The sequence below is a fragment of the Myxocyprinus asiaticus genome, chromosome 48 (assembly GCF_019703515.2).
Source record: "Myxocyprinus asiaticus isolate MX2 ecotype Aquarium Trade chromosome 48, UBuf_Myxa_2, whole genome shotgun sequence".
In the NCBI taxonomy this organism is placed as follows: Eukaryota; Metazoa; Chordata; class Actinopteri; order Cypriniformes; family Catostomidae; genus Myxocyprinus; species Myxocyprinus asiaticus.
The window spans coordinates 29,339,911-29,352,738 of NC_059391.1; the positions used below are offsets into that span (position 1 = coordinate 29,339,911).

General features: G+C 39.0%; 2 protein-coding genes across 5 annotated transcripts in view; both read left to right on the forward strand.

Moving 5' to 3' along the window:
• The window catches only part of LOC127437102 (integrin alpha-11-like), a 563,744-nt gene extending 554,803 nt beyond the window's left edge, over nt 1–8,941 (forward strand). Inside the window, exon 31 of the transcript XR_007896521.1 lies at nt 8,924–8,941. The gene's annotated coding sequence lies outside the window, so the exon portion shown is untranslated. The remainder of the gene's footprint in view (nt 1–8,923) is intronic.
• LOC127437096 (unconventional myosin-IXAb-like) overlaps nt 1–12,828 on the forward strand; it is a 90,371-nt gene that overhangs the window by 20,654 nt on the left and 56,889 nt on the right. For all 4 annotated transcript variants that reach the window (XM_051691757.1, XM_051691758.1, XM_051691760.1 and 1 more), the window contains exons 3-5: nt 10,301–10,395; nt 10,476–10,538; nt 11,848–11,947. In XM_051691757.1, coding sequence (XP_051547717.1) covers nt 10,301–10,395; nt 10,476–10,538; nt 11,848–11,947 — 258 coding nt within the window. The remainder of the gene's footprint in view (nt 1–10,300; nt 10,396–10,475; nt 10,539–11,847; nt 11,948–12,828) is intronic.

Genomic DNA, 12,828 nt, shown 5'->3' on the forward strand with positions numbered 1-12,828 from the left:
ACTAGCGGGGTGTGTGTGTGTGTGTGTGTGTGTGTGTTTATAGATCTGGCTGGAGTTTCTATTTATTGAGTTTTATTAATGTAATTTTTTTTTAAAGATTACTCAGTTCAATTAGATGGAAATACGTTATGAAATTGAAATGCGTAAATCTTAAAAATAGGCTAAAATATTATTTTGAGTGTGTGAAATCATTGGTTCCAAAATCAGGATAAATGAACTAAATTCAGCATTACAAATGTATTAATCTTTAATTTGGGGTGAAAAAATGTATATGATCCTTCAAGGAGACTTTGTTATCTTTACGTAAACTATAATTAATTTAATTATTTTTTTACTTCAATTTTTGGATGAGAAATGAACCAGAACTGTTCTTGAGAGTTTTTGTGAGCATCACTCTTGTAGATGTTGAGTCATGACATCTCTTTCCACTGTTTGACTCTTTGAAAGCTCGGCTCTTTTGAATCGGCGGGTCCCGTGGGACGAGAAACACCAGCCTCTCTCTTTGTCTCTTTCTTTTTGTCATCTGTCTGGTAGGGTCCTGCGGCCTCTCTGGGGTAGATGGTTTACATCCAGATGTCTTTCCGGGGCCCTCAGGGGCCGATGAGAAAAAGACCCCAGTAATCTCACACGTGTCTCCTCTAGAATTTCACAAGAGATCTCAAAAATGTTTTAAACTGTGCTCAGATTATCGAAAGTCAGAGATGAACGCAAACATTTCTCAGGAGCAAATGATCTGAGCAGTGCGATCCACATTGATTTTATAGCTCCATATACTCTGACTTATAGACTCACTGGTGTCTATTTGTACAGCTGAGACAAAGTTGAGACAACTGAAAACTCCCAATAAGTCTCCTGAGCTTTGAAAGAACAACCTCTTAGCAATAAAGTTTTCCTCTAGTAAATGCTGTGACCGAATCAAGTTGAGGTCCACGTTGTAAGGGCTATTTCTACAATGATGGTGGTGGATGGTGCATATTATTTATAGATCTTTGCATACGTGTGTGTTTGTAAAAGTGCATCATATCGTGTTAACATCAAATGACTGTAGTGCTGCCATGTTTTGAAGCTTGTGTCCTTACAGTGGATGTCCAGTAAGCCATTGGGAAGACTGTCACCAATATCGCAAGCCCTTTTGACATTTAAGCTTGTGCAAGATATGCATTAAAGATCAATCTATAGATTAATGTATATAGATGTATCTGTTTGATTTTCACAAGTTAAAATGCCAAATCTTGATATCATCAGTGGGATTACTGTAGGGAAAAAATGTCATTTTTGATATCAGTAGTTCTAGTAAACTCTAGTAAAAATGTTAGTTCTTTATCCAAAATGATGTCATTACTCGTATGAAATACTCATTCTTGATAGCAAAAATGGTATTTCAACTAGTAAAATCATAATTATTGAAATCTGTAACTGCATTTTCACTAGTAGAATTTCACAATGATCTGTCAATCATTTACACACATTACAATGATATCCATAATTAATTTATTACTAGTTAAAATTCATATTTCACATATCAGCAGTGCACTTCTTACTAGTAAAAATGATCATTTTTTATATCAGTTGTTACATTTGTACTAGTGCAAATGTCCATTCCTGATATCAACAATTGAATCACAACTAGCAAAATTCTAATTTTTTATATAATGGTAATTTTAGTTTTCACAAATGGTATAATGTTTAATTTCAGATATTTATAATATGCGTGTAATTACTTAAAAGATCAACTTTACATTGGCTCTTTTTGAAGCATAAAAAAACAAAGCTGTTATTCATATTTTGAATAAAATATACACAGAAGCTTGCAATGGACAATTTGGTTTAATTGGTTAAAACGATCAACCACTGAAAAAACATATGTTAAAAATATAATGGAATATTTTGACCTAACATGGGTAGACCTGTGGACTGCTATAATTGACACTTTTCACGATTACTTAAATGTGGCAGCTGTAATTGTAATCTCGATTATTATTATTATTTATTTTTTTATCTCCCATTTGGAAAGCCCAGTTCCCACTGCTTAGTAGGTCCTTGTGGTGGCACGGTTACTCACCTCAATCCGCGGAGAGGCTCATGCTACTCTCCGCGATCCACGCACAACTCACCACACGCCCCATTGAGAGCGAGAACCACTAATCGCGACCACGAGGAGGTTACCCCATGTGACTCTACCCTCCCTAGCAACCGGGCCAATTTTGTTGCTCAGGAAACTTGGCTGGAGTCACTCAGCACGCCCTGTATCTGAACTCACGACTTCAGGGGTGATAGTCAGCGTCAATACTCGCTGAGCTACCCAGACCCCCAATCTCGATTATTTATTCAATTAATTGTGCAGCCCTAGTGTAACTAAGTCTTTTAATTACTTTAAAATCCGATAAAAATCGAACATGTTGAAATACTTTAACAGATGTCAAATATATGTTTTTATACTAGTTGTAATTCAATTGTTGATATCAGGAATGGACATTACACCAACCTTTTGTGAAAAACCTAGATTATTTGTCATGTTGACTCCAATTAGTTGTGTTTCTCTTGTTGTTTAGATGGTGTGCAGAATATCAGATTGAATCTGAACTCTAGTGTTCGATAAGAAACATTCCTCTTCACTGTTCCCTGTCTGTCTCTACAGAACATCTGTTATCTGTATCACACCCACATGTCTCTCTCTCTCTCTCAGGAAGTGTATTCCTCCTCAGACATCTGCACATAGCGTACAACGTAAAAGTCAGTACTGTGGTTTTTGGCGGGAGTCAACTGGACGAAACTCAACGTCCCCTTATTTCTGTCACCTGTTTTACTTCGGCCTGAACTAACAGGAAGTTTGAATTACTTAAACACATAAACAGAAAATTTTAAAGCAACGGGAGTAGACTTAAATGGAAAGCTGTAACTGACATGTTTCACGATTGGTTAATTGGTAATCTTCAATTAAATGCGCAGGTAGATGCGGAGAGAGATTTTATCCATCGGTGTTTTTGGTTCGTGAAAAGAATCTAAAAAATGTAAGAACAAACAACTTTTCTTTTCTGCTGATGTAATCAAGGCTGTGTGGGCGGGGAAAATAATATCAGCCAATAATATCAAAGCCTACTTGTGACGAACCAATCAAAACATAATAGATCAAATCTTTTGTTGTTGTGTTGTGTGTCCTCTGTGTGATCGCAGTGACATTCTACGATCAATATTGCACACTTCAGTAGTAAAAGCATTCCCGCATATGCTCCCATTGTTCCGTGCGCTTCACCTGAAATCAGAACGGCGGATTTGTCGAGACCATCGCCGTTGCCAGGTCATTTTTCCGGGGCTTCAGCCCCGAATGTTTTGACTGTAGCCCCGAATGTAATTTTAAATGTAGGCTATGCAATAATATTGCTACATTTTGTTTGAAGTTCATGTGACGTGACATCCCCAAACCCACCTCCGCCCCCAAGCCCCACCCCTCCCATCCCCCCCCACTAAGCCCCAAACCTCCTCAAGTCCAAGAAACACCCCTGGTCGAGACCTTCAGGGTCGTGTGGAGTCGTGAAGTATTCTTATGCTCTGATGAGACAAACCAAGTGTGATTACTTATCTCATTATCCAGCACTATCTGTTCTCTTAATAAAATGACTTGATGGATGAACGCTAATACCAAACTCCAAATACCGTGGACACATATCCTAAGTTTTAATTAGAATTTAAATAAATGCAGGTGACGTGACATTTTAGTTGTGGATGACTGTATTGGCAGTGTTTTCAACAATCAATCTATGAACAATCATAAGCTTAACAAATGAAAATGATAAGCAATTACCGTATTAGAATTGAAGACTATGATGCCTCGTTCTAAATAATGAGCTATGATACTGTTCTTGAAATTCTCTCAGTCTCTCTCTGCTTTGTGTTGTAAGTCTTATGGGAATGTGTGTGTGTGCGATTAAGTTTCATCTGCAGAGCTGCACAAATGAGATCAGAATTTTAGATCGCTGCGATTGATTCTGTCGTCATCGCCATTAGACTAGAACTGCATTGCACCACACACCCAAAGTGAAAATGGTGTCTGTAGCAGTATAAGGATGGGCAAGGAGGAGGCGGGAACCGGCTGAACAGTAAACGTAAGGTTTAATGTAAAACTCAGCTTAAAACAACATAAAACATAAGACAAACAGACACACATGCAACACGGCTGCTTGCGTCTCTCTCTCTCGAACCGTCGTCTCCGGCCGCCCCTTATCTCGCTCTCCCGCTGATCAGCTGATTCAGCCACGGCCCAGCCACGCCCTCCTCCTTGTCACACTCCTCCCCTACCCGATTCAGGCCGGGGTGCCACTGGTCTGACCAACTCCCCCCACCCCCCTCCCTCGCTACCCTTCCGGCCGTTCTGCCAGCCAGTGGTCCACCCGGCCTCCTGTGAACCAGTGAGAGAAACAAGGGGAGGCGTGGTGAGAGGGAAACACATGGAGAGAGAGAGAGAGAGAAGAACTTGCTCGCCGGCTTCCAGACGCGCTGTCGCCCAGTCCTCAACCGCTCCTCTGCCCTCTAGCGGACGCCAGCCTGCTCCTCCCCCGGCGGATGGCAGCGAGTCCTCCGGCCCCTGGCGGACGGAACCACTCCTCCCCTTCTCGGCAGATGGCCATGGTTCCTCCAGCTCTCGGCGGCCGGCAGCAACCCCTCCGTCCCAAGGCAGATGGCCATGGCTGCTCCCTTGGCGGATGGCAGCGGCGAGGACTCCGCGACAGTGCAAATGATGTAATCACTCTAGGGCAGTTTAAAACACAACAATGGTGCAGGATCTTCCTCTCCGTAGTTCGTCAGCTATGAAAGCGATTTTCTCTCTGGCTCTGCTATAAGTCCAGAGGGATCGTATCCTAGTCCAGGTTGACTGTCGATGACTGATTGAAAAATTCTTTCGTGAAAACAAACAAATTGTGAGTTCATGACAAATTTGACCTTGTATGTTTCGATCATGATATCTGTTAGCTGCGCTAATAGATGTTATCCCTTACAAAAATCTTTACTAACTTGTCGCAAATTCTTCACTGATCAAATTAGCTTTCTGGCAAACTTGTGGCAAATTGTCCATTGTTGCTAGAGGTTTGCTTCAGGTTCACCACTACCGGTGAAGAGCTGCAAACTTCTGGCAAACATTTGCGGCGAATCACAAGCTCACTTGCATGTGAAAACAACGAGTGGCAAATTTGCGGCTAGTTTGCCAGAACTTTAGATTTTTTGTAAGTGCTCTGTTTGTGATGTTATGTTTTTGATCATAAGTGCACATTTGACAATTATTCAGATCCAACAAAGATGTCAGCAATACAAGAGGTCGAACGATATATCGGTTTTACTCATCAGTGCCGATATTTGCTTTTTGGAACTATCGGTTATAGTCAAGTCATATTTATTTGTATAGCGTTTTTTACAACACAAATATCAGCTACAATATTTTTCTGCTAATGTTATAAAAGTGATTGCTCCGGAGTCATTTAGTTGTTAGGTAGATATAAGTTAATTATAATTTCATGCTTATTTTCATGTTGATTTTAACCGATGGTGTCACTAGAGAAAAGGAAAAACGTCTGTTTTTATGTAATACCAGAATACTGGACAATTATGACAAGCGATCTTTAATGACCTACTGTTGATTTACAGCTCATACAGTATTTACCCTACATAAGTGTTTATATTATAGTGTTTAAATTTGATACTTTTTGCATTTGGCCTTTTCCACCAGCTAAGTTATCGGAATCGGCAAAATCCAATATCAGACGTCCTCGACTTAATACACGTTCCTGGTGTTATTGTGCACATTAATCAAAAGATAGAAATGTTTATCTTTGCAGTAATTCTTTAAGATGTGATAAGTTGCTCCGCTTCATAAAAAGACTTGTCTTTTTAATAAAACATTGTTTTATGTTTAAAGCATCTTATCTTGTTTTTATACAAAATTAGCTGACCTTTCTGGTATTCTACGGCATGATCGTGCATTTAATATGTGCCGATAATGTCAGTTTTTTAAGAGTTTGCGTGTGTATTTGGATATTAGTGTGTGTGTGTGTGTGTGTGTGTGTGTGTGTGTGTGTGTGAGTATAATTGCACCTTGCCAAGTGTTGACCTACATTGCTTGACTGTGTGTGCATTTAATGTTCTCTGTTTTGCGGTGTTCTAATAAATCTAGAGAGTGGCCATGCTGTCTACTGGCTAAAATGTTAATTTGCTTTAAGCAAAATATCTATATTTTTATTTTTAATTATGGATTGAAACATGACCCAAAAATGTCTTGATAGTCTTTTGCCACACATCTCCAAACGTCTTGAATTTCAACCTCTAAAGCAGCAAACTCAGCATAAGTGTGTGTTTCTGTTCACTCAGATTGACTGCTAGTCTGCAACGCTCGGCACGTTAACGCTAAAACGCAAAGCCCAGAGCTCCAGCATGTAGTCACCACGCCTGTCAAAGCTCGTTTGGGGAATTGGCTTTTCATCAGGTCGAATCAAAGGCAGGTTTGGGCCGTGTGTGTGAGCGAGTGCTGTCGAGACTCCCGCCTAGCTCACAGTCATTCCTGTTGAATACGCAGCGCAATCCGAATGTTTTTTGAGCGCTGAGAACGTTTCCTAGAGTCAATTTAAAACAGATGCTGATGTCACACACAATTTATGAAGACGCAGAGAAAGTCCGCCACAGGAACACTCCATCTCTTATTATAAAGCTGTGCGGTGGATGCAGAATACACAGTCGTTCTTGGCGTTGCAGGGTGTATTTGCTGCATATGCAGCTTGTGTTGCAAATACGGTGTAAATAATGTATGTTTGACGTATTTATGTTTAGCCAGGCTACGTACACTGATCTGAGACCTGTTTTATGATAACCAGAGGAACAGAGTTTTTGTGTGATCCAGGATCTTTGTAAAGGTTGACTTCTGCCTGCAGCTGCTTGAACTGTGAAAGCAACACCGATCCTCGCGTTTGTGTCCGCAGGCTAGTCGCGGATCTGCGGTGTTGCGCTGTTGTTGTTTAATTAGGCAGCTAACGTGATTGGCATTAGCTGCTCTACCTCTGGAAATAAACTGTAGAATATCAGCACATAATGAACAGATTTGATTTGATCTTTCTGTCTCTAGTCACAGTAGAGCGGAAATTTAGAAATGCACCCGTTTCACGGACTGTGATGCATTTCCGGCTTAATTTAGCAGCGTAAATCTAGCATTTTTTTTTCTTCTTCAATTTATACATTATTTTATCAAAATCAACACAATCATTCTCTAAAAATCTTCCAAGTCATTCTGCATGGAAATGATTTTACTATAGTAACACCATGGTTTTTGAAACCATGTTTCGCACTTCAAAAAATGTGATTACTGCATCAGGTTTAATATAGTAAAACCATGGTTAATTGTTGTTAACTTTTAGTTTTTGCTTACATATGAAAGAATTTCTCTTTCAGCTGATGCTGTTAATTATTCAGGGACCTTCTTACCTCTTAGGTAACCATTCTAGGTACAAAAAATATTAATTTGACTAATTATATTATTTATTAATAGTTTTGCATCATACTGGTCAGCCTATTTTATCAATAAATGTCTTGAAATTGCATATGTTGCATATATACTGTGTATATACAGTATACAGTATAATATATATATATATAGTACAAATTTGGCAAGTATACAATAAACATGTAATTACATTGAAATGTAGAACACATGATAAATCTGTACTGTCTCTTTAAGACTACCAGCATCAGCGAGTGAGTGCAGATGAAGAGAGAAGATGTGCACGGGTTCTTTAGAGCATTCATGTGTGATTAGAATTAAAGGTTTTTAATTAACAACTGACTGTCGAGGGGGTCTGGGTAGCTCAGCGAGTATATATTGTATATATCTGAATATTTTACAATATAATTAAAATATATTGTTCTAGGGGCCTGGGTAGCTCAGCGAGTAAAGACGCTGACTACCACCCCTAGAGTCACGAGTTCGAATCCAGGGCGGCTGAGTGACTCCAGCCAGGTCTCCTAAGCAACCAAATTGGCCCGGTTGCTAGGGAGGGTAGAGTCACATGGGGTAACCTCCTCGTGGTCGCTATAATGTGGTTCGTTCTCAGTGGGGCGCGTGGTGAGTTGAGCGTGGATGCCGCGGAGAATAGCGTGAAGCCTCTACATGCACTATGTCTCCGCGGTAACGCGCTCAACATGCCATAGTTTTGTTTTTTCTATTATTACTTCCAGAGCTGCAAAAACCATATATGCAAGTTATGCAATGCATAGGGGCGCCATGTAAAGGGGGGGCACCAGCGGCTCACTAAAGGTGGTGCAATCGGCCTCCTCGACCCCTCCAACATCACCCCCTCACTTTTTGCTGCAGGGGCAAATGGGAAAGCAGATAGAAGTTTCGTTTACTTCCATGTTCTTAACCCAAAAATGTAACAAGGGTCCATTTGGTAAAGTTCATTTCTTGGCCAGTTTGCTTACAAATTTATAAAACAATAGCAAGCTGTGTTCAGTTATGAATGTTAAAGGAATAGTTCACCCAAAAATGAACTTTCAGTCATTAATTACTCAACTCACGTTGTTCTAAACCCATACAGTTTGGTTAGTCTAACTTGCTTTTGAAGAACACAGAAGTAGTCTTTAGAAGAATATCCACTTGACAGTGTTTTCATAGTGACCACAAGTGTTAAAGTTTCACAAAGGTGTGTGTTATTGTGTAATGCGAATGTGTTCGTGCGTGTATTAGAATGACAGGATTACAGATGAAGATTGTGCAGTTAATGAAGTGTCTGTGATATTTTGCCGAGAGTAAGATGTGTATAGAGGTGTCACAACCCTTTACCCTGCAGCTATGATTAACCACTGTCGCTGTCACTCGCATCCCTCGTTAATCCCTCGTTTAACCCGTGCGGGAGCAGACTGAGACTTGTCCTCCGCCACCCGGATTGAGGTGAGTAACCGCGCCACCACGAGGACCTACTAAGTAGTGGGAATTGTGCGTTCCAAACTGGGAGAAAAGGGGATAAAAAATAAAAATAAAAAAGAGCTTGAGATTGTTTTACTAGAAAACAGCCTACTCTGGTCATACAGAAGCAGTCAGTTCTTCATAACAGGGTGGTCTGAAGTTCTAACAGCTTCCAGTGTGACTCTACAGACTTCTGGAAGATTCTAGAGAGTTCACAGCCGTGTTAATATTCACTTCATCAGGTTCACACATTCCTTGCCATTAATCAAGCTAACACCCACACACAGATACTCTCGACTCGACTTCATGTAATACAGTCTGTGTTTGCCTAAACTTCACCTCCTCAGCCATCGGCCTCCCTCTCGTTTGACCCCTGACCCCTGACCCCTGTGAGTGGCCCCGTTGTGTCATTCAGAGAGTGCAAAACACTGGAAGGATGGTGGGTGATGATGTCATCAAAAAGGCAGCTTTAGAATTCAGTTATAAACACTGTAAACTCTGAACACGGGACAGAATCACATGGAAACCTGCAGAGAAAAGTTCAATTCTCTCTTTAGACGTATCGAAGGCTGCTTCATCATGTTGAAATGCTCGCAGCAGCGTGTCGACAAATCTGTGTGTGTTTCTGCATGACGTCCAGTGTAAGCAGTGCAGGAGGGACTCGCTGTTCCACATCGTAAAGTTTGAATCGAAAGAAGTCTCGCTGGGACAGTTTGAATGGAGCGATTGGTGCAGCTCGAAGATTCACTTGGAGAAGTTATCCCTGCTTAAATGGCCGAATGCCATGGAAACATTTCCAGCTCACATTTCACTCTGAAATCAAAAGAAAATACGAAATAAATAAATTATGAAGCCTATTTTAGGACGGTCAAGATTTTTGTTTTGTTTTTGACGTTAGTATTGTCCCTGATAAATACGAATAAATACAATTAAAAACGAAATGCATGTCCACTTTACGTCTGAGTTTGTTTTGTTGTTGTAATTCTCAGTATTTTCAATGGTGATTCTCGTTAATGTATTAATATTCTGTCATGTTACTGTATTATAATAAAAATGACTGTTATACAGTTATTTTTGTTGTTTAAATCAGCATTAAAGGCAGTAAGACAAATACTACCTTGATGTTTAAATATGTATTTATTTCGTAAATCATTTTATTTATTAAATTTTAACTACTATTGTTTTCTTCCCATTACAGAAGTGAGAATGAGATTTGTGCATTACAGTTATGAGAATTGGGGGATCCATTGTCACTTTTGTTCCGCAGTTATGAGCTATACATTCGACTGGTTTAATGGATAGTATGTACGTATGTTTAATCTGTTGTTTCGCTCCTTAAAGTCTTTTTTTTTCTCTCCTCAGGCTTTTGGAAACGCCAAAACTGCCCATAATAATAATTCCAGTCGTTTCGGCAAGTTCATCCAAGTGAACTACCAGGAGCGTGGAACTGTGAGAGGGTAAGACAGACTCCGAGGCGGTTGTTTCAGGAGTGATTTTTAACGTCGTTTAACTTTTTTGCACTGATTGTTGATTTCAGAGCTTATGTGGAGAAATATCTTTTGGAAAAATCTCGGCTGGTTTATCAAGAGCACAATGAGAGGTGTGTCAAATTACAATTGTAACACTTTACAATAAGGTTGTATTTATTAATATTAGTTAACTACATTATAAACTAACATGAACCAACAATGAAACAATTGTACATTTTTAAATTGTCAATAACCAAGATTAATTAACACTGCAAAAAATCTTTCTCAATCAGTATTTTTGTTGTTTTCCAGTAAAACCTGATACATTTACTAGAGAAGCAAAATACCATGAGATATTTTGTCTTGTTTTCAGAGAAATCTAACACAATTTTGTAACTATTATGCGCATAATACACACACAAAAAAACAAAAAACGATTCGCCAATGTGGTAAGAAAAAAACTTGATTCAAAGGGAAAACAAGTTTATTTTTCGTACTCCATTGGCAAATAGTTTTTCCTTGATTTAAGCATAAATCCCACCAAATTTTGTTCGATTTCTCTGAAAACAAGACTGAATATCTTATGCCCATTCTGCAAGTCATTTTTCTTGTTTTAAGGATGTTTAGATATATCTACTGAAAAACAAGACAAAAATACTTAATTTCCCCTTCAGCGGATGCTCAGAAATATTGTTTATTGTTAGTTCATGAAGCCTAATGGATTAACAAATGTTATTTATATATATATATATATATATATATATATATATATATATATATATATATATATATATGAGAGAGAGAGAGAGAGAGAGAGAGAGAGAGAGAGAGAGAGAGAGAGAGAGAGAGAGAGAGAGAGAGAGAGATGTTATACTGTATATATATATGTAGATGTGTTAACTTTATTGTAAAATGTCAAATTATGTATTCATACTTGTTAGACATATGGTCTGCTGATATTTATAAGATGCATATGATTCTACTCTTTACATTTATGTTATACCAAAGTGAAAGGGTGGAAATTCAAATGCCAATAAAATGATGTGTTTATAATTAAAATGCTCACAGATTGTTATTGGATGCTGTATTGGTTAGGTCTAGAATATGGCTAGTGTTCGAGTATAAAGACAATTATTTGTGTTACTCACCCTCACGTCATTTCCAAACGACTTTCTTTCCTCTGTGGAACGCAATAATAAAATATTTTGAAAAGTCGCCGAACTGTCCTTTTCTGTACAGTGAAAGTATACAATGACCAGAGTCTCTCAAGCTCCATAAAGCACCATAAAAGTATCGTAAAAGTAGTCCATATGACTAGTACGCTCTATTCCAAGTCTTTTGATATCATGCGGTGGCTCTGCGTGATGAAAAAGCCAAATCTTGTGCATGTAGATGCATTCACATTAGATTTGTTGATGCTGTATGATCTTTCTCTCACAGGAACTATCATGTGTTTTATTATCTGTTGGCTGGTGCGAGTGAAGAAGAGAGAAAATCATTCCATCTGCTCAAACCAGAGGAGTATCATTACCTGAATCAGGTACAGCTGTTGCGTTATTTAAAATGACATGATTTATGAGTGCGGTTGTGTGTAAAATAGAACATTATATTCGCAGCACAGATAACCCACTCTTTGTTCATTCACTCAAACGTTTTCAACGTTTCTGAAATGAAAAGAACAACAGTGAAATCCTCTTCTAAGCTCATTTTCACTAAATAAAACATGCCTTATAATCCCTGGCGACACAAAGAGCTGGAGGATGCTGAGGCTGTTGTCGGGTGCCGCTGTTGCTATGGAGATCGTCGCCAGCGCTAGTGGAGGCAGTTTCAACTATTAACGCACACCAAATACAGTCTGTGTGTGACAGTCACCCAAGTAAAACAGCGACAGCGTGTTAGTGCCGAATATGTGTGCCAGCTTTGTGCCGAAGATTTGACACGGCGCTGTAGAACTTCTATAATATACCTGTGTTTAGATTCTCAGAAGGAAGTATGGATCTGATTAGTGTAGAAATATCTAGCAGTAATTTAATAAGGAAAACTCAAGCTTGTGTTAATAACAGGCCATCTTCATTTGGATGTGTGTTCTAGTCTGTGTGGGTTTGTAGGTTTTAAAATGCACCGCGATGCATTCAACACATTAAAAACTTGATTAGTGATTGGCCGATTCAGATGTCTCTAGAGCAGGGTGGCCAATGGCCAATATACAGTAATGCTTTTATATTTACTAACAGCAAATGTACACAAGTATACACAAATAAATTGCTGAATTTAAACGAAAACTTAATTATTTTACTTTTCAAAACTCTTATTCAAAAAGTATTCGAAAGCCATAAAAGTGCAATATGCATGATTGTTCCACCAGCGAACAAAGCACATCAAAAGAGCTCTGCAGCTCCGCCCACTCCCATGATGCACTGT